The sequence below is a fragment of the Anas acuta genome, chromosome 2 (assembly GCF_963932015.1).
Source record: "Anas acuta chromosome 2, bAnaAcu1.1, whole genome shotgun sequence".
Classification (NCBI taxonomy): domain Eukaryota; kingdom Metazoa; phylum Chordata; class Aves; order Anseriformes; family Anatidae; genus Anas; species Anas acuta.
The window spans coordinates 24,406,744-24,429,189 of NC_088980.1; the positions used below are offsets into that span (position 1 = coordinate 24,406,744).

A 22,446-nucleotide genomic window follows, 5' to 3' on the forward strand; every position below is an offset into this window, starting at 1 on the left:
TCTGGACTGCTTACTCTACACTTTTGCTGGCTAACCAGTACTGCTTAGCTCTCTAGATTAGGAAAAATTTTAATATGTAGTTGTCAGAAGTAAACCCCGCTCATAACAGCCCAGCCAAAAATCATCCTTACATCCTCAGAATTGTTGCAGTCCGATCCTCCAAATACTGATTAAAATAAACAGAAAAGCACTCAAGGTCCTTTCATTGTAGAAAAATACAACAATATCCTCAAGAAACAGGCTGCTCTTAGCTTGGACTGGAATACGCTTCATTGGGTTGAAAACTGGTTGGATAGTCAGTCGTGGTTAATGGAGTTAAATCCAGTTGGAGACCAGTCACTAGTGAAGTCCCCCAGGGCTCAGTACCAGGGCCAGTTCTCTTTTATACCTTTATTGATGATCTCGATGAGGGGATTGAGTGCACCCTCAATAAGTTTGTAGAAGACACCAAGATAGGTGCAAGGGTCAATCTGCTAGAGGGTAGGAAGGCTCTGCAGGAAGATCTGGAAAGACTGAACTGATGGGCTGAGGCCAACTGTATAAAGTCCAACGAGGCCAAGTGCCAGGTCCTGCAGTGTGAGCCAGCAGTGTGCTCATGTGGCCAAGAAGGCCAACAGCATCCTGGCTTGCATAAGAAACAGTGTGGCCAGCAGGGCTAGGGAAGTGATTGTCCCCCTGTACTCAGCTCTGGTGAGGCCGCAACTCGAGTAACATGTTCAGTTTTGGGCCCCTCACTACAAGAAGGGCATCGAGGTGCACAAGCGAGTACTGAAAATGTTAAGACTAGGCAGCACTGAACTCCACAGAGAAGGGAGGAGGAGTCTCTCTGGCTGTTCACGTAACAGAAAATAAGCTCGGATTTTAGCCCTAAGCAATGATTCTTAGTGACAGGTGGGGAACTAGTTCTTTTCAGGCCAGGGACCACTTCAGCCCCTTCAAAGCTAAACAAATCGTTGACGGTTCTGTGGAATGATGTTCCTGGCACAAAAATTGGGGACCAGGACTGAGGACTGTGTTGGGTCTGTCTGAGCTGGAGTCACCTTTTCCCTGCAGCAGCTCACACAGTGCTGTACTCTGCACTTGTAGCTGGAACAGCACTGGTATCACTCCAGTGTTGTGTCTATTGCTGTGTAGTGCTGGCACAACATCAGGACTCCTTCCAAGCCCCCGAGAGCCAGCAGGCTGGGGATGGGCAAGTGATGAGGAACAAACATTGACCTAAACCAACCAAAGGGATATTCCATAACACCTGATGTCACACTCAGCAATAAAAAGGGAGGGCTGCTCCTCTTGAACAACCACTACACGTTTTGAGGCCCTGCTTCCCAGGACGTGGCCAAACATCACTTTTTTCTTTTTTTTTTTTTGGGGGGGGGTGAGGGAACATCGCTCATTGATGGGAAGTAGAGAATAATTTTTTCCCTCTCTCTGTGCTTCCGCACGGACTTATTGTTTCTTTTTTCTTTTTTTCTCACCATTCCCTTCCTCTTTAATTAAACCTTTCTCATCTCAAACCTCAAGTTCTCTTATTGCATTTCCTCCCCCATCCTCTTTGAGGAGAGGGAGAGTGAGAGAGTGGTTTTGGTGGAGCTCGGCTGCCCGCCTGAGTAAAACCGCCCACAGTCCTTTTTGGTACCCAACATGGGGCTTGAGGAATTTGAAATAAGGATGATAGTTGATAGAAGTAACAGGCAAAATATGGATATGATGATTGTTACAAATGCATAAGTTGTGAAGAATTTAAGAAAGCAATAACTGTGAGATGTTAGGGTTGTGAAGGGACGAGGGGTGGTGCGTGTGTAACATGTCCACCTTGTCAGTGCTGTGATGATGTTATGTTTATTTTGGTGTGGTGAATTCTTTTTCTTTTTGATGTAAATGAAGTTCGTGAAAGTTGTGATAATTGTAAAGTAAGAGTATATTATGATTAATCTTAAATATGCTTTTAACAGAGGCAAGGAGTGGAATGTAGTGGGCTCATATAGCAAGGTTTTGGTAGCAGGGGGCCGTAGGGGTGGTTTCTGTGAGAAGGACCTAGAAGCTGCCCCATGTTTGGTAAGGGCCCCACTGCTGACCAGAGCCGAGCCAATAAGCAATGTTGTTTTGCGCCTCTGTGAGAGCATATTTAAGACAGGGAAAAAAAACACTGCGCCACACAGCAGCTGGGAGAGTGAGAGGAGTGAGGAACAACCTTGCAGGCGCCAAGGGCAGTGAAGAAGGAGGGGGAGAGGTGCTCCAGGCACCACAGCAGAAGTCCCCTGCAGCCTGTGGTGAGGACCATGGTGAAGCAGGATGTCCCCCTGCAGCACCACGGTGGAGCAGAGCTCATGCTGCAGCCCGTGGAGAAGACCACAGTGGAGCAGGTGGCCCTGCACCGACGGAGGCTGCCACCTGTGGAACACCCCTGCCAGAGCAGATTCCGGGCTGGACCTGTAGCCCGTGGAGAGGAGACCATGCAGGAGCTGGTGACCTGGCAGGAGCTGCTGCCCGTGGGGGAGCCAGGTTGGAGCATTTTTCTCCTGAGGGATGGACCCCGTGGTACGGACCCATATCTGGAGCAGTTCTGGAAGAGCTGCTGCCTGTGGGAAGCCCACGCCGGATCAGTTCATCAAGGACTGCATCCTGTGGGTGGGACCCCACAGCACAGGGGATGAGAGTGACCAAGAAGGAGCAGCAGAGAAGCGCTGTAGACTGACCATAACCCCTATTCCCCTGTGCCGCTCGGGGGGGAGGAGGTAGAAGAGGTTGGATGGGGGGGAAGGTGCTTTTGGTTTCTTTCCTTTGTTTCTCACTTCTCTAGCTTGTTAGTAATAAGCAATAAAGCTTACTATCTCCCTATGCTTAGTCTGTTTTGCCCAATATATACATACATATATGTATAAATATATACAATAATATATATATTATTATATATAATATTATATATAATAATATATATACATGTATATGTATAAACATATACAACAATTACTGCATGATCTTCTTGTCTTTATCTCAACCTTTGAGCCCTTTTCATCGTATTTTCTCCCCGTTCCTCTTTGAGGAGGGGGAGTGATGGAGCAGCTGTGGCAGAGCTCAGCTGCCCACTCGAGCAGGACACCCCAGGACCAGGGACCAACAAGTGGTAAACACATCTTCCCCTGACTCTACCTCAGAAACTATGAGCAATGACCCCTTTCACACTTCTGGGATCCGGTCTATGGAGAGGTCAGGGGGAGATGTCCAACAATCATTTCTTTCTTTCCAGTTATCTCCTTGAAACTGTACCTTCTAGTAGTTTAAAGACTTTTGACTTGCATATTGTGAAAACAGCATTTATTTTATGAACAGCACATTCTGACAATTGACTCTTCCCAAAAGTAATGATAATGCCACGAATTATCTACCCAAATTGGTTTCTTCTTACCACAAAGCAAGGCCCGAATTCACAGTAAGACACCTTTATCAGACTACCTGTTGTTCAATCTTAACATATACTTAAAAATACTCTTCAAAGTCAACCTTACCTGCATGCACTTGAGCTTCTGAGGTTGTATTATTATTATTTAGGGCTGGGAAGGAATCTTAGAATCCATGTAAGTAACTTCTCTGAAAACAGACAAGGTGAAGGAAGTACTCAAACTCCCCAACATGAAACAAATGTAGAACCCAGCAACACTTACCTGCCAGCTTCTGTACTTCAGTCACTTCCAAATTACTATATGGTGAAGTTGTACCACCAGGGTTTCACTGTACTGAGAAGGCACCACCAACGTAACTAGCTCATAGAGTCTCTAAAACTATTTCACAAAAACAGTAGAAAACATGAAGAAAAAGCAGCCTGCTGGGGAACACTGAACCCATTTAGCCACGATAGCAGTAAAAGCACCCTAGATAACCTGAGCCTCAAACTCCTCTGGGGAGGCAATTCCTCCCCCTGAGTCCTCATGCTTCCTATATAGCAAAGGTCAAATGATCCCCACCTGGCAGATTTCACTTAACAAAGGTGGAGCCAAGAGACCTTATAGAATAGGCTCATCTACCTGGCTTCAATTTTTTAAGGACAATTGCTCCTTATTTCTAAGAGAAATAACCTGACAAGGGGCTTAGTGGTTAGAGTTGACCTAATGAATTAACTACAAAAGGTGCACAAGGGTCATATTTCTCTTAGTCATTCTGTGAGGAAAATTAGTACAGAGCCTGTTAAAATAAGATAAATAAACATAAATAAAAGAAAAAAGAAAATGACCTTAAAGGCAAAATTGCTGTCATAGATTTTCATCTGTCTAGTCACAACAGATAAAGAATATAGCAACCAGAATGACTTTTCTTGACGTTAATGTTATTTAAATTTGCTTTTCTGAGTCTTTATGTGGGATTTTTCAAAATCTAGCACCATGACCTCTGACTACATTATTTACTTTGGCTGCATATAAACTATCACTTATAAATGCCAGGATCCGGATCCTCACTCCCTATTCAGGTCAAGGACTGGGCTGAAAGTTTTGGCTTTAATTTGGTTTCATGACTACATTGCTGTTGTTGTGGTTTCCCCGGCCAGCAGCTAAGCACCACACAGCCGTTCGCTCATCCTCCCCCCTCCTTCTCTGGGATGGGGGAGAGAAATAGGAAAATGAAGCCTGTGGGTCAAGACAGAGACAGTTTATTAAGACAGAGAAAAAAAAATAATAATAGCGATTATAGTACTGCTACTACTAATGTATATGGAATAAGTGATGCACAATGCAATTGCTCACCACCCGCTGACCGATGCCCAGCCTATCCCCAAGCAGACGGCCCCCCCAGCCCGGCTAGCCACCCCTATCTATTATTTAGCATGACGTCGGAGGGTATGGAATAACCCTTTGGCCAGTTTGGGTCAGCTGCCCTGGGTCCATCCCCTCCCAGCTCCTGCTGCACCCCCAGCCTGCCCGCTGAATCCTAGCTGAAACCAGGACAGCTGTTTTCTGGCAGGTCATGGCAAGAAGATTGGCTGGTTTGGGGGAGCTTCTGTACACATGGCTTTTAGGCTGCAGTCAAAGTGTTTCTCTAGATCTGGAAGTCTGAAGATGGTTTAGTGGTTAGAAAGCTGCCTGGCAGAGAAGGACCTGGGAGTATTGGTTGATAGTGGGTTGAATGAGAGCCAGCAGTGTGCTTAGGTGGCCAAGAAGGTCAACAGCATCCTGGTTTGTGCCAGAAATGGTGTGGCCAGCCCTATACTCAGCTCTGATGAGGCCACACCTTGAATACTGTGTTCAGTTTTGGGCCTCTCACTACAAGAAGTACATCGAGGTGCTCAAGCAAGTCCAGAGAAGGGCTACAAAGCCGGTGAGGGGTCTGGCGAACAAGTCTTACGAGGAGCGGCTGAGGGAGCAGTGCTGCCCCCTGGCAGGCCCGTTTTGTAAACTTCTTCACTTGTAGCTGAGATGTTTGCCAGGAGATGGCAGTATAAGATAAAACATCCCCAAATTTTGTGTATCTTAAACACCCACACACGGAGACACCCACGCAGACACACACACACACTCCGACACACCTAATGACGCGCTGGCCTGGTGCATTAGGTGTGTCGATATTTTCAGGGCACCAAGCGTGTTTTCACAGCAGTTCGATAATAAATCTTTTTGCCAGGCTGTCAGTGAGGTACACACTGTCACTGGAAATACTGCACGTTTCTCCCAGCTCTGCTGAGTCTGGGACATTTACTTAATTACTGCCTTTACTTAAGGCAGTGGAACAAGATTTCCTCACAAGTATCAACATTAAGACTCAGGAAATTCACTCTACTTACCAGTCATTATGGGATTACCTAGCATGCCAGCTCTTTTTCCTATAAATAATATGAAAGAAAGAAAAAAAAAGGCATGCCCCCCAGCATGATACAATGATTTGCAACTAATTCTCATTATGAAAGTAATTAAATTTGTAATGTATTTTGAGACTTGCTAAAATACGAATGACACAACTCCATTTTAGTACCCAAATATTTTATTAAAATAGTTAGGAAGCTATACCTTATTCGAATTTTGTAATTATGGTGCAAATTCTGGTACATGAAGCACTTCATCCCAGATACTGCTAGAATTTCTTGAATTTCTTCAAAGAACAAGGAATGCTTATCTGTCAGATGAGCAGTCCAAATACATTTGAAAAGAAAGCTAGTGTTTGTACTGGTAAATTGGTAGTTTCCCTTTTTCTTGAAACAAATAGACATTGTGTTATAGTTTTAAAATCCTCCACATTTTAAATGGGGTTTCATGAATAATAGCTGAGCATATAAAATACAGATGGAGGAAGAAAATAAGTCAGTTTTATATTTTTTATGTAATAAGAGAATCATATTCTGTATTTTTATGCAAATTTGGACAACTGTGACTTTGGTTTTAAAGAAATATGTGTACTATAGTAACACATACTAATGGTATCCTAGGCTGCAATAGGCTGAGTACTGCCAGATCAAAACAGGTGATCCTCCTCCTCTGTTCAGCACAGGAGAGGACACACTTTGGAGTACTGTGTCCAGTTCTGGGCTCCCAGTATAAGAGACACGGCTTCTGAAGATAGTCCAACAAAGGGCCACAAAGATGAAAAAAATGATAAGAGCACCTCTCCTACAAGGAAAGGCTGAGAACTGGAGCTGACCAGCCAGGAGAAGTAAAGGCTCAAGTGGAACTCACCAGTGTGTATAAAAGCCTGATGGCAGAGTGAAAGGAAGACGGAGCCAGGCTCTTTTCAGTGGTGCCCAGTGACAGGACAAGAGGCTATGAGAACAAAGAGAAACATGAGGTTATAGAATCTTAGAACCATAGAACCATAGAATGTTTGGGGTTGGAAGGGACCTTAAAGATCATCTAGTTCCACCCTCCCTCCCTAGGTGTGGGCAGGGAAACATTCTATTAGATTAGGTTGCTCAAAGCCCCAGCCAACCTAACCTTGAGCATTTCAAGGGACAGGGCCCAGATTCTCTGGGCAACCTGTTCCAGTGCCTCAACACCCTCATAGTAAAGAATTTCTTTCAAACATCTAATGTAATCCTACCCTTTCTTAGTTTAAAACCATTACGCCTTGTCCCTGATAAAAAGTCTCTATCCATCTTTTTTACAAGCCCCCTCTAGTTATGGAAAGGCTGGCCACACTAAGGCCTCCACAGAGCCTGCCCTTCTGCAGGCTAAACAATACCACATCTCTCAGCCTCACTTCATAGGAGAGGCGTTCCTGTCTTCTAATCGTTTAGGGGGCCCCAGGTTCCATCTGAACATCAGAAAGCTCTTCTTTAATCTGCAGGTTACCAAACACTAGCACAGGTTTCCCAGAGAGGTGGTGGAATCTCCATCTTTGGAGATACTCAGAAACCACCTGGACATGGTCCTGGACAACCAGCTCTGGGTGGCCCTGATTGAGCAGGGATGGGGGCGTTGGACCAGGTGACTTCCAGAGGTCCCTTCCAATCTCAGCCATTCTGTGATTCTGTAATAGCAGCTGTACATTATATCCAATACAAATAACTGATTTGTGGTAAATATTAATCTTTCATGCATATCTCAAATGTCAATTTGATGCTTTTGGGTCACTTAATTAATTAATTGTATTAGTTACAAGCTTACTTAAATTACCTTCCTTGGTGTATTATGCCTGCAGAATAAATTATTCATCTCATAAAACTTCTTAGCTAGAGTCTTATCTCTTTTTAGCTACACTATTTTCATGAGAACAGGAGCCAAATGCAGAAGTATTTTTCTTAATTAATTATATGTTAAGGAATAGGCTCAAATATGCCTAAAAAAAGATATGTGGAGCTTACAATATGTCAAACTATAAGCTGTACTACTCCAGGATTCAGAAAACAAAGACATGCATCTCCAGGAGGTATGTATTTTTGTAATATCGCAAGAGGTCTGTGCTTGATAATTTTTGTATGAGTTATTTTACTCTCTTTTCAGCAGAATAAAAATGTTTGCTTGGAAACAAGAAAAGCACATTTGTGTGTTGGACTTGACTCTGTGTGACTGAAGCATGTTAGCAAGCTGACTTTATTGAATGGATCACATATCTGTGGGGAAGTTTCTAGTATCTGATGTCTTCTGTCACCTGTTATAATAAAAGTCAATAAGTAGTGACTAAACCCAGACTTCTGTTGTGGCACTGGTTGCAATGCTTAATATAAATTTGTCCAACTTAACCACTGATATGATTTTTAAATTATTTTTTTTAGTAACTTTTTTTTGTTTCTCCATATATTGAAACTTTGGGCACCTCATTGCCCATGCATTTTCATAGGCTTTCATTTTCACATTTTCATTAAAAATATATATGAAGAAAAAAACAAAAAAAAACAAACAAAAAAAAAAAAAAAAAAAAAAAAAAAAACACAGAAATTTGGTCTGTTACATGAGACCTTTACTTTATGTATATTCATCAGTTACCCTGTTTGATAATTTTTCATACAGCCATGCTTCTACAGTGATTCTCAAAAAGAAAGAAAAAGCAAAGCAAAACAAAAACAAACAACAAAAAAAAACCACCTATTTAAATCCTAAGATGTTTTCTTTGCATGTCTGTCTCTTCTGTTTGTTAACCACCGAGCTTCACTATTTTGTTTGTAATGCCATTTTTTGTGCTCTGCTTTGAGAGCATAGTTGTCTTTTCCTAAGACAGTTCAAGGTAGTTCTAACAAATAACATACCTCAAACACCCCTGAGGTGACAGTGACCGAGTTCTTACAGAATGTTTATGTAACATGCAGACAGACAATAGGCCAAGTTCAACCTGAAATCTGAGTTGACTTGCACTTGATAACAGCAAATTAATTTTGTAATCCTCCCTCAGCGGTACCTACAGTGGGTCTCTGAAATCATGAACTTCCACGCTCTACCTAAATCACCTGCCTGCGGCAGCCATGACAACAAAGCAGCCACAGCGTTATGGGGATAACAAAGCAGTTCCAATGCTATGGAAAACTGCAGCACAAATGATGCTCGGTGCAGCTGCAGAGGTAGGGGACAGAGCTGGCACAGCAGACTGTGGCAAAGGCAGAGGTAAGATAGTCATTAACTCAACCTCACATTCTTTGTTCAAGCTTCCAGTGAGGTGGAGCCAAATCATTTTGGTTTGCAAGCTCTGTGACAGGCAAGCACTGAGGCTCTGTCTCACTACCAGTAAAATCAGCCATAGAACTCTAATTACATTCAGTGAAAGCAGATGCATGTCCTGAGCAAATAAAATCTTTGACAGGGTCATCTCTCGGAAGGAGGTGTCTCTTATTTTCACACCACTCAATCCATTTAATGTTCTCTATAATTGAAAGCATTATCCTGTCAGGTAGGTCTTTCACAGCAGATCTGGTGTCACAGCAGAGCTGTTGGGCTACGTTATCAGAGGCTGCATATCCACTACCAGGAGGACGACTCCTTTACCACATTATGACAACCAAATGTAGGCATTTATAGGTAGCGATTTGTAGCTAGATGTAAAAATGTAAAAGAAATGTAAAGTGACATGGTTATTGTAGTGGTGCTAGGAAAACATTTGACTGATATTTTTACAAGCTGGTTTGGGGAATCTACCACGTTTCAGGTAGACCTGTTTATTTTTTGTTGAATGAAACAAAGATTTGGGCAGTCTCATTATTAAGTGGCAATTGCCGATAATTTTGATGCTTGAAAATACACAATATCTGAGCTTCTTAACTGTTGTTAGAGGTTGCATTATCCATTTAGGTGTGTGACATTTTGTAATTTTTACATCTTATTTACACGTGATCTATTAGCAGCACATGCTAATCTGATAGCCCTCTCTGATTTTGACTTCAAGGGACAATGACAAAATTGGATTTCCTAACTAGAACTGTGTGATTTTTATCAGACGTATCTGTAGGCTTCATCTTTTGGCTTTGCAGTCCACTGATGTACTCCTATGAGCATCACCAGGCATATCTTCACAGAACAGTGAATAAAACAAACAGAATGGGCAGGCAGGAGGAAGAGTTTCATTGTTACAGGAATATGCTACAGGTGAATGACCTTTGCCATTGTTTACAGAGCAACACAATGAAAAATTAGGTCGCATTTTCAAAGTTAGTTCAGAGCAGTTTTTTTACAAACATTTCCAATAATCAATATATTTGTATATACAAATAAACGTGGGCCAAAATACCAGTCATTCCTATTTTGGAGAATATCTGATCTATATTTTAACTTCATTACTCTGGTTCACTTCACAAATGCTAATGCTAAAAGCAGTTTACAAGGTTAGCTTGTGTAAATTCAGTGCGTGTTAGAAAGTTAATCAGTATTTTAAAGCACTTATTAGAAAGTTGTTCATTCCAGAATTGCTAGCCTAGCATTAAGAATAAAATAGGAATTTTAACACAGCTGAAATAAGCATGTTTTTTGTTGTTGTTTTGTGTTTTGTTATTGTTTGTTTGTTTGTTTGTTTGTCCTGAAAGAGAAAAAGAGAAAAAACAGTTCTTTTAATGCTGAGAGAATCTGGAAATATTATTCCCTGGGATAATTTATCCAGTAGTAATTTCCATAGTACTCCATTATAGCTAGTCAGTTTTCATTTCATGCCTTTCATTGTCATGAATTCAGCATTTAGCTAAAATCCATTAGAATTACATGGATATAAGCCTGTGAGAGGAAAATTAGGCCCATCAATCCTTAGCACAAACTCAAGAACCCACTTAATTATGGGATTTGGGGAGTTTGTAATTATCTTATAAATGGCATGTTTACTGATTAAGAAATTAGTATCATAGTGTCATGTGTGTGTGAAATTTCATTGACACCTAGCAGGTAGTTCTGTGATGGTGGCCTCCATCTCCCAAGAGGAATGTCATTTGTATCAAAAAGGTGATCTAATTTTCCCTCAGGGGTCTCTGGGCCTTTGGAATTGCTGGGAAAAAAAAAAAGAAAAAACAACAACAACAAAAAAAAAAAACATTTGTAGGGACTTTGCACAAAGTGCTTTATTTTACTAACCTTAGAACACATTTTTAAGGGAAGAACTCAAATTTGTATTTCTGTGAAAATGTTTCCTCTTTAATTAATTCTTAATTTCGTTTTCATGTGCTGTTTTTTGTTCTATAACATGCTTTTCCCATAGTGAAACAACAGTCTGAGAACTTTTAATTGATACGCACACTTATTTCAAATATGGAACAAAGTATAGTGCAGACATTTGTAATTCCCTGCCAATTCCCTGCTGGTGTTTTCCTTTTTTGACATTAACGGTATTCATTTCCTTTTCAACTGCAGGTTGGGGACATCATTTTTTAAATGCACCAATGTGCAATACGTGTACTGATCTGTTAACAGATTATTTCAGTGTTTGTTTTTTTTGGTTTGTTTGTTTTTTGTTTGTTTGTTTGTTTTTCTGTGAAATGCTCTACCTTTTAGGAGGGGAATCCTTAAACATTTCTGATTGTAGGTTTAGTTTACTTGGACAGTAACATGGGCACAGAAGTTTCCTGCTAGGAGCCCTAATATTTTTTCATCTTGGTCGCGCTTGGTAACATTGTGCAAATATTATTTTCTTCTGGCATTTTTTGGAGTGCGTCTGGTCTGCTGGAAAGCTCAAGTAAAGAAAGAATATGTGCTAACTGAGCACATACACTTTACTTTTAAATATATATATATATATATATTCAGTGGAAAATGTGAATTGTGTTAAAAAGATCAGCAAGGCTGGGATCTAAATACATTCTGAAAGATTTTGGATTTTGCATTTATTAAAGCAGACTGGTTCCAAATGCAGAATAAAGCACGTGTTTGTTCACGTGCAGCTGCTAGACACCAACCAAAAAAGGCTTGACAGGAATGTGTAAACCGGTGCCATTCATCACCCCACCAGAAATGGCACCGACTTCGCGGGTAACTGAAAGAAAAAGCACATCGTGAACACCCGGGGCAAATTCGCTATTAGCCAGGCCAGTCACACAGTCAGTAGACAATAACCTGTAATAATTAGGTAATACAAAGAACATTGCTTTGTATCGAAGGGTGAGGTAGAGCATTTGTATTTGCATTTAATTGCTGCGTGCCAAATTCCCCATGGTGATTTTAACACAACTACTGCCACTTCGCTGACACGATGAGAGCGTGTTAATTTAAACGGGGGACTACACGTCCTTTGTTGGCATCCCCACACAATGTGACACACGCCCAGAAAGCTTGTGCTTGCTTCTCCAGGGTCTAGATCCACGCTGGAGGAGGCAGGAGCCAGGTGTAGGCTCAACACTTAAGGCAACCAAAACGAGCATCGCAGCCACGGGGGGCGGGTCTGGGCGGCAGCGGAGGGCAGCAGACCCGCAAAACTATGAGGTTGTTGGCTCAGGCTTTCGTTATTAAAGACTTTCGTGTTTGGGTGTGAGGTGTGAGACGAGGAAGCCCCCGCCTGTCCCCCGAGGAGGGGCTGTGCGGGGCAGAGGCGGCTGCCAGGGGGCCGCCACCCAGCCGGGAAGGGCAGGGCAGGGCAGGAGGAGGGATGGCGGCGGGAGGAGGAGCGGGCGATCCCCACGTCACTTTCCCCGGCCGCGTGTTTACGTGGAGATGAAGATGGCGGCGCCGGGGGCCCCTGCGCGGCCGCTGCCGTCGCCGTGAGGCGGGTTGGGGACGGGACGGGACGGCGCAGGCAGGCTGCGTGCCCCGGCTGAGGGCGGAGCGGGCCCGCCTCCCGCCGCCGGTAACGAGCCGCTGTCCCCGCACAGGCGCCATGGAGGACGAGGAGCGGCTGAAGAAGCTGGAGGCTGGGAAAGCCAAGGTGGGGGGCGGCTGCGGCGGGGCGGGGACGGGGACCCGAGCAGGGGACGGGGACGGGGACGGGGGTTGCGGCGGGGGACCCGGCTCTGCTCGGCCTGGCTCGGCTCGGCTCTGCGGGGACCCGCGGCGAACAAAGCCTCGGGGGCGGGGTGCGCTTTGTGCTGCCCCGGGTCCCCCTCCCTCCTTCCCTCCCTCCCTCCGTGCCAGCCCGCGGCCGGGGACGGCCACGTCGCGGGGAGCGCCACAGGTGGTGGCGGAGCCCGGCTCCTCGTCCCCGAGCCTTTTAAGCCGAGGAGACTCCCTGGGAGGCTTCCCGGAGGGTTGCAGAGCCGGCAGCTGCGTCTCAGCGTGCTGCTAATGCCTCTTAGGAAGGGGGGATTACGGGCTGCCAGGGCTGTGTGAGGGGCACCCAGTGGTTGTTGAGTTATGAGGGGTATAACTCAACCCCTCATGAGGGGTTATGTTATGAGGGGTATAACTCAACAACCACTGTCACTGCCCGGTGGCTGTCGGGGTCCCAGGCCAGCCCACAGCCTCGCACCAACTCGGCTTGGCTTGGGTCTGGTTTGGTTTGGCTCCACAGGTGCTGCCTCATGGGCTGCACATGGGGCCACCCCACAGCGTAAGAACCTCCTCTTGCCTTCAGAGAGAGCCTTGGTGTGGTCAGGGAGACAGGTAATTAACGGCACCCATGGTAAGGTGAGGTTAGAGGGAGCCTTTTGATGCCAGCTATTGTCTGGTTCCTTCCAGCAGCCACTGCTCAGTGGCAGGGTTCGCAGCGCTGTAAGCCTGTAATATCCACACTGAGGAGACGCACAGCTTGGTAGTGGTCACCAGCGGTAAAAGCAGCGAAAAGGCAAGCTGTGAAATAAAACTGTGAAATACCGTAATCGTCATGCCTATACAGTCCATCAAAAAGAGAACGTAGTTGGGCAGGGAAGCCTTTATGTTGTGTTACACAAAAACTTTGTAACTCTGGTGTGTGCGTTTCTTTTGAAACGCTGTTCAAAAGGTACAGCAGCAAACTCTTGTAGATGGTTTATATAGGGTGTTCTTACACGCTTAGAGCAAGAATGGTGTTTATGCATCGTCAGAACCATGCAATCACAGAATGATTTTGGAGGCACCTCGAGCATCATCTAATTCCAACCCCCCAGCCATGGGCAGGGAACGTACAGCGGCGCTACCAAAAGGTACCAGGACAGATCAGCAGTGCTGGCAGCCTTGTGTTTGGCTGCACCCAGGTTGACAAATTAATTCTGCTGCAGAATACTTGGAAATAGTTCACAAAGAAAATGGATGGAGTAAATTTGCTAATACTACAAACCATAGTGAATAATTTATCGAGAGAATTTACATTTTTCTGTTCCTGTTGGCTTGGTATGAGCACAGAAAACTAGTGGCAATTTCTGAAAAGCGAACCAGAAGTTGGGGCTCAAGAAGGAAGCTGTTGCATTCCTGCTAGCTTTCAGAAAAGACGTGTTCATGTCTTACTTACTGTCAGTAGGAATACCGTCATTGCTGTTGCCCTTCTTCTAGCCTTTTCTCACTGAAATGTGTGGATGTTCTTACAAATACATCCCTGAAGACTTTCATGTTCTGTTCTTTTAAACTTCCCTTGTGGTTGAAGTCATTGTAACTCTTTAAAGCTATATGTGCTTTACATGACAAGCACTGTTAGTATTTCAGACTTTTCACTGGCATTCTCTATACCCTTCACACTCTTTCTTTCTCTTTTTTCCCCCACATGAATAGTGTAATTAAATGTGTTGTACTGTGGAGACTAGGTCTCAGTCTTCCAGTGACAAGTGTCACTGCTAAAGGCAGAAAAGAAGAAATTGTGTTAGCAGAGAATGGAAGTAGGAGTTGCTCCTGCAGCTGCCTTTCTCTTTTTCAAGGATACAAGCACATTCACAGGAGCATGATCAGCGTGCCTCCCAAAATTGCTTGGCTCCATTGAATATTTTCTGCAAACCACAGCAACAAGCGTCCAAAAAACTTTAGAGCCTAACCACTGAATGTTGTTTAAATAGCTGGAAAAAATAATAAAATGTGTTGTTGCTGTGCTAAAAGCACAGGCATTGCTATACTTCAGATACCTTGATGCTTCTTCCATGAGAGTATAAGCTTTAAATGTAAATAAGACACTGCATAAACTGTGGAATGAATGTTGTTAATAGGCAGGCCAGTAAAAGAGCCTAGTAGGTACGATGGAGGTGGTAGATGCACTGCTAACAGTGAAGTTATTATTCTCAAAAAGGTGCTTGGATTTTTAGGCCTTTTTCCTCTAAACATAGTGCCAGGTCTCACTACGTGTGTTTTAAGCAATATGAGCTTCCAGTAAAGCAATCGTGTGGTTATTTTCTGATTATAGTGTTGGGTAGTAGCTGTGAAGTTTGGTTCTGTGTGAGCTTTGTTTTTCCTGATGTCTTCTTAAGATGCTGTCTCCCTACACAGATCTACAAAGAAGCGTATTACAAATACATTTTCTGCAATTGCAGTTTCTTTTCAGACCTCTTGTAGTATTTTTGGAAATAAGAAGCTGCGTTGTGAATCTCACCTTGACCGAATGGTGCTAAATGTACTCCAGGCTGGCAAAATGGGGCTCAACTTCCCCAGTACATCATCTGGAAAATGGAGTAAGCTCTTGATAGGCTCACCAACATCCGTGTGTACCTTCTGACTTTTTGAGACTATGCCAATCCTTTGTTATGAAATGGTTGCAGCATGAATTGCTGTTCTGTCTGTTACAAACCCACAAAAGCAAAGGAGACATGGAGTCAAACCTAGCAAATTACATGCTCCCTTTTCCAGAGCTGTAGTCATCCATTGTCCTTTGCCACAAGATAAACGCACTGGATATTAACCCAGCCTCAATAAATGTCTGTTTCCCTCGCCCATTAAAATGGTCTCTCTGTGGATTTCTTTGTCTTGGATGCTGAACTGATTATGTTGGAGCAAGAAAAGCATTTGCCTGATTCCAGGAAAGGTGTTTGTCAGACCGGCTGGTTGAGGGAAACAGGGCTGACTGTGAGAGAAGGTGGAAGAGTGAAGATGTGCCAGCAACAGAAATACAGATGCACTCTGTCAAGTTGATCAGTGCCCCAAAACACAGTGAACTTAAAAATCAGATACCTTATGTGCCTTGCTTTAGAGATTATGGGATATTGTCGATGGCCTCAAATAGTGTACGTGCACCTGATTTTGCAAAAGACAAGAGAGGATGGTGGTTGAAGATCTTGGTGTAGTATTTTATGTGCGCATGCTGTGTGTGCATGCCTGTGTGTGTATCAGTTTGCTTGGAATCTCATGTAACATTGAAGAGGATACTGCTTGTGGGAGCTGAGTTTGTTAATTTTATGTATTTATTTAGCAGCTTAGTATCTCACTTTCTTATCAGAATGTTGCACTGTTTTGATCAACTTTCAAATCAATAAGCAGTAATTTGCTAGCTTTGGAATGAACGTGTCAGGGTCTCAGATTCCCTTGTGAGAAAGTAGATATTTTGGCAATCTTTTGGTTTTAAGATTATGATTTTATTTTATATTTAATATATAATTATATATGAAGGCAGACTTTCTTGCAATTTGACAGAAGCATTCTCACCACGTACTTCTGCAGCGCAATGAAACACACAGCGATTACAACTGGTGAAACTAAGAGATGTGAAGCTATCAACAGCAAGTTTTGAAGAAGGGTCCATTTTACAATACTGAAGGGGGAGTAGAAAGAATACGCTCCCTAGCTGTATGCTTTTTCAATGTGAGGAGGGGTGTGTGAGGGGAAGACACTCATTTACTTTGTAAACTCTCCGAGTTTCAGGTTGGTCTAGAATTTCACTTCTAATGTTAGAAATGCATTATTTAATGCCCTGATTTTCAAGAGTTCTCTATATGTCTGTAATACGTTCTTGCTGCGGTGTTTGAATAAACCATGCAATTGTTGAAGAACCCCAAGAAATAAGGAACTGTCTGGTGCAGTTCAATATTTGAGTGCAGAAAAAGCGGTGTGACTGCTTTTGATCTATGCCAGTGAATCACTGAGCAGACGGAACGGTGAAGTTTGTTTGGGAAGTGCTGATGGCACTCAATGAACAAGTAATACAGGTTGTGTAACTAATTTGAGAAGTTATCTTCACAAATTGAATAGTAAAAGGAAATAATTGCATATTTTGTCTTCTGGTCATGTGTGTGAATATTTCAGGTGGCTGAAGATGAGAACGATGTGCATAATTAAAACAGCATTGCATAAGTGTCTGAAAATGTTTGCTGTTTGCTTTCTTATACGTTACTCTCTTGAGGGCAAAAAAAAAAGATTTTACATCCTCATGTCTGAGCTCTTCAGACTGAGAAATTTGGGGTTTCTCAGAGAAGCTGTTCTTCATTTTTTCTTTCCTTTTTTTTCTTTTTTATTAAGACTTAAGCAAAACATGGAATGATTACACACCATAGTGATTAAAGGTCTAATTTAAAACCTCCAGAAGAATTAACATACAGATTGTGTTTGTAAAACACAGCCTTTTAAAATTCCCTGTCATTTACTGGAGGAGGAAAAAAGGCAGTGTTTTACTGGTTACCATGAGCTTTTCATCATGGAAGACAAATTAAATACATTTAAACCTTACATTTCATTAAAGAGCTGGCCTACTAACATTCTGCCTTTTGCTTTCAGGTGCAAACTATTCATTTTGTTTATGGCCTGTCTGCTTCTAATAACTTCTAATAACCAAAAGCAATTAAGCAGAATCCTAGAAGGAAGGATTTCCTTTTCAGTCCATGCTTCCTTACTTAACTTTTCTCTTAAAATAAGAAATCATATTCAACCATATCATAAGGCGCTAATTTCACCATAAAGCCCGTGGCATTACTCTCCCTTTTATAAACTATGGAGGAGAGCAGCTTTATGGGCTGAATGGGAATGATGCTGGGCTGGATCTGTATGTGGAGGCGCTGTGTGCTTATTAGTGGACAAGAGGGGAAGAAACCATAGGAGAACCTAGGCTAACTCTGGAGCCACCTGGAAAGCTGTGGGTGAGCTTTGGCTCAACAGATGTGGGTGGATCTGTAAAGAAGCAGGAGGGTGCAGTAAGGCTATGGAAAAAGTGCTGTAACAATGACAAGAGCTTTAAGATGCTTTAGTTGGGGGCAACCTTCTTCTTACACATGAAGGTCCTCACAAACCTATGAGGATCCTGCTGAATTCCTAGGTGTTCCTCTTTTGTGTTGTGAAGATAATTGTCCTCCTAGGTCCTTCTGAATTTGCACTTCCTCGTTCCTCTTAATCTTTTATTTCAATCTGCTTCTCACCTTTGCATCTCTGTCAACTCTAAATGCAAATAGTAGGAGGTGGTATGGCAGGAGAATTGCCTCTGTGTGTTTTGATTATGAACATGAGTAAGCTTAAGGACCGATTTTTGTGCCGCAGAGAACCACAGATACAAGGACTGAACGTCACCTGGAGAGAAAATGTCTTGTTTTAAAGCTCTTGAGTAAAAGCAGAGAGGGCAGAAATTGCCAAGAGGTGAGAGAGGAACAAAAACCAAGGTGTTTCTTTGCTGTGCATGACTTCATTTTTTTTTGTTTGGCACAGTGGATGATATCTCTGCATTTTATCATGGGAAAGATTTGTATACATCTGAGATGTAAATGCATTTTGGATAATTTATTGCTGCTGGGATGATGAATAAGCTTGAAGGAGATATCAAGCTGAAAGGTAATCTGTGAAACAGTCTTCAAGATGTGAATTGTACTTCTACTAGCAGGAAAAAAATGGTATGACTAGGTTTTTTAATAGAACTGAATTGTTCGCTTGGATAATAGAGCTACCTGCTCTGCAGTCTTTTTTCACCTTTTTTCCTTTCTTTTAAGAAGAAAAAGTAAGTTTAATATTTCTCCACTGTGTTCAAATTTCTTCTGGACTTTATTGGGTCCTCATAAAAATAGTACTTGAATTGAAATCTTGGTCTAGAGCTCCTTTTTTTTTTTCAGTTGGCGTTAGTAGGATTCTTCCTTTTTCTGGGCATGTTCTCAATTTTTTTTTTTTTTATTTCCTAGGTTTGAGCCCCATTTCACTAACCCCAGAGATCTATCCTAGCTTTTGATACAGGGCTTGGTTATTTGTTCTAAATATTATTGTTGCTATACCCTTTTATTCAGAGCTCTAAACTAGCTTTCTCCTTGTAGTGGTGATGCAAGGTAGAGTGAATTTGAAGTATCACTTACTTGTTCGCATCAGAACAGAGCAGCTCTCCAGAATAACCTTTGCTCTATACCTAGTTTAGAGAAAAATGGTCATTAATTCAAGAATGGTCATTAATTCAATTTCACAAAAACTGAGAAATAAGACAGCACAATATTGTTAGAAGCACTATGAAACAAGAAATTACATTGCAAAAAGGCAATTTCAAGTATTTTCGTGCTGCTTCATGTGTAAAGAAAAGGAATTAGAGGAAAAAGAAGCGCAAACTTGCTCTTCTAATCAAGGCTTTCTTTATTTTGGTACTAGTCTCTCCCTTGTTGTTACAGTCTGCTTTCCAACTGCTTATTTTCTTTGTAGGGGTGTTGCAAAAGCAAAACAGGGGTGACTGCAACATTTGTTTCCCTTGGTAGAGCAGTGTCTAGACAAGTTTGTTTGTTTATACTGGTTTGGAAATAAGCACGATCATCATGACCACAAATTCTTTCTAAAGTGCTTTCTATAAAGCACATCTGATATTTCAAGGGAAGTGTAAGGCCTTTTGACATATGTAGATTTTACCAAAAACCCCTCTGTGGTGGTGTTTTTGTTCTTTCTCCCCAACAGGAAATGCCCTAACAGGTAGGTGCTTTTAAATATTCATTTACAGAGATATTAACTACGGATTAACATATGGTTACTCTAACATCTTCCTGTTTATAATAGTGAAAAATCTGATAAAAATGAGGACAAAAGAAAAAAAGGCTTATGAAGTAGGTCCAACTTTGTTGTTAATTTGCCTTATTTACAATGTAAGGTTGTGTGCTAGCAACGTAATCTCTGGGAATCCTGCTTTATGAGCTGAAAGGGCTGTCTTAAATCTCTGCCCCATAGCTAGAGATTTCAATGTACTTCTTATGTATTTGGTTTCGAAATCATTTAGTTACTAGTACCAGTTGATGTGATGCTTCAAATTTGCAAAGACATGGGATCACAGTTCTGTAAAACCCATCTGATAATTGCAGTCTTTTGCTATTGAAACAAAGCAAAGAGATCTTAAAATCTATCATGATGAAGTGCTTGCATGTTGACTGCAAAGTGCTGGCACGTCATATTGTGTTGATGGCTCTTGTTTTCCTGTTTCTTAAAAGAATTTTTAATCTGCATTTTCCACATTTCTTTTTTTGAGAGGCCAACATGTGATGTTGTAAACTTTTTCCTACAGCCAGTAGAAAAAGGAGAGAAGTATGCATAAAAATGTCTTCTTAAAATTACTGGCTTCTTAGAAGTATGCAGTCAGCCTTTCTGCTTTCCCCTCTTGCATGAAAAGACCACCAGAAGCTTGCAGGTAGAACACATTCAGTAGCTGTCAGCTGGGCAGAAGAGCATGAGAGTCTGGAAACCAAACACCAAGCCCAGGAACATGATGGGAACCGAGCAAGCCACAATTGTAATAACCCGAAGATGTTGCATCATCACAAAACAAAGAGTCTTGTGGCATATGCTCCTAAACCTCAAAACCTGGTGAAATTTTAAGACTCTCCACAATGAGAAATAATATTTTTAAAGGGGTTGTATACTGTTTGGTGATATTTCCAGGGGAGAACATGCACTTGATGAAACCTGTACTGCAAGGGCAAAATTACAGCCTATATCTAAAACTACAATCCTGAGCTAAAGAACCAAGGAGACTCACAGAGGAGATGGGATTCTGGGTCTGAGTATGTTTCTGTGCAAATATTGATAAAATGGGTGTTACAGGGAATGAGCAAAGTTGCAAAAGAACTTACTCAAAGCTGGCTTTGCTGGTAAGCTGTGAATTAACAGAAATGGTTATCTCTTTGTGTTAGTTTTGTTTTCTGAAGCTTTTGCTCGTCCTTGAACTTTTATGTCACTGTGAGGAAGTCTCCTGTGTCCAACCACAAAACAGCAGAAAAATATTGAAATGTTCCCAAACCCATTTATGTTGTCTAAGTGAAGTAGCTGACTTAACGTTAGTACCATACATTGAGAATATGTATTTTCCTTTAAAAGGTAGTGGTAGATATTTATCCTATGTACAAGTAATGCTTCATAGCAATAAGAAAACCTTGTCTTTTTATGTTCGTTAATAGCTAGCATAGTTTGGTGTGTTATAAGGATGGAAAACCTGATACAAGACTCGTCAAAGGGGGATGAGTTTCCTAGATCTTCTTCATTACTTGGAATGTATTCTCAGAACTCCGTTTCGCATTTTAAAAAAAAAAAGCTAAGTTCATAGACAAAGTCTGGAATCCTGGGAGCAGTATCAATGCCTTTGTGAGCCCACGTTTCTCTAATGATTCAACAGTGTGTGTGTAAAATAAATAAATAATAATACAAGCCTGTCAAAATAATATAAGCCTGTCAAGTCTTGCATACTGAGCATGAAATTCGTGCAGTTGGTTCCTCCCTTACATCTGCTCGGCTCCTCGCAGAGCTGTCTCTCACAAACCTACTGTGTTTGGGGGCTTTATTCTCACTCCGTCCATTCAGTACCAGACGTGCCACATGGTATGAATTCATATAAAAATAATATAAACACTGGGGGAGGGAAATGATGAAGTACAGTTGAGTGGGACTTGTTCTAAGTATTTTACAGTTTGTTAGAAAAAAAAACAGAACCTTAATTTATTTTAAAAAGAAAAATTAAAGCTATACTTAGTTTCTACTCAGAGTTAGAGCACAGAGGTAGCCAGAACTTCTTCCAATATCTTTCTTTAAAATGTATCTAAATTCTCCAGACTCTTTTGAAAGTCTCAACCCTAATCTTTGTGAAAAGACTGCTTTCGGTAACTGGTTGGATGTCATCGCATCACTTATGTTTATTAGCAAGAAGTGTCTGTTACTACTTGGTTACCTTGAACAGAATTTAAACTGCTGCTCTGTAGCTGTAAAGCTGATTGTCTTGTTGCCAAGGATGTAACCTCTCAAATTCGGTATCAGTTTCATGTCACTGGTCAGCTTGAAAAGGCTGATAAGCTTGTGTTGGTTATCAAAAAAGACTTCCTTTCAGATTTCTTACTTAATGAGAAAGTAAATGTGAGCAAAATTATGTAGGTCTTATTGTGCTTTATTCTATTCTTTTGTATACTCTACCTTTAAATTAGTTTGCTTGGCTTTTGATCTTTTAAAAAAATTATATCAGATAATTAAAAACAAACATGTAAAGTAGAAAAAAGCCAGATGCATTCTACATAAATGCAAAAAGCTTTTTGCTATTTTATATATATATATATATATATCTTAGTAAGAAAAAAAAAAATGAATTTACAAGATTCAGGGTAATATAAGCAGTAGATATTTACTCAAAATAAATCAATAATTGATGTTTTTTTGCAATAAATACTCTCTCCTGCCCTTTTCAGCTAAGCTTTAATAAACTCTTCTTCTTCCTTTAGCGTATAGACTAAATGTTAGAGTGCAGGAGACAAGAAGAACATACACTGCTGTGGGGTGCAGGAGTCCGGCAGCTCAGGAAAAATATGCAGCAGACTACAGCCCCTTTCTTGCAGCA

At 41.7% G+C, this 22,446-nt stretch overlaps 1 protein-coding gene across 7 annotated transcripts in view; it reads left to right on the plus strand.

Moving 5' to 3' along the window:
- Positions 1-12,502: 12,502 nt before the first annotated feature.
- AKAP9 (A-kinase anchoring protein 9) overlaps positions 12,503-22,446 on the plus strand; it is a 116,373-nt gene continuing 106,429 nt past the window's right edge. For 6 of the 7 annotated variants that reach the window (XM_068673926.1, XM_068673928.1, XM_068673927.1 and 3 more), the window contains exon 1: positions 12,504-12,738. In XM_068673926.1, the coding sequence (XP_068530027.1) occupies positions 12,691-12,738 (48 nt within the window). In that variant the 5' untranslated portion in view covers positions 12,504-12,690. Of the gene's footprint in view, positions 12,739-22,446 lie in introns of all 7 variants that reach the window. The other variant, XM_068673931.1, reaches the window with a different exon arrangement.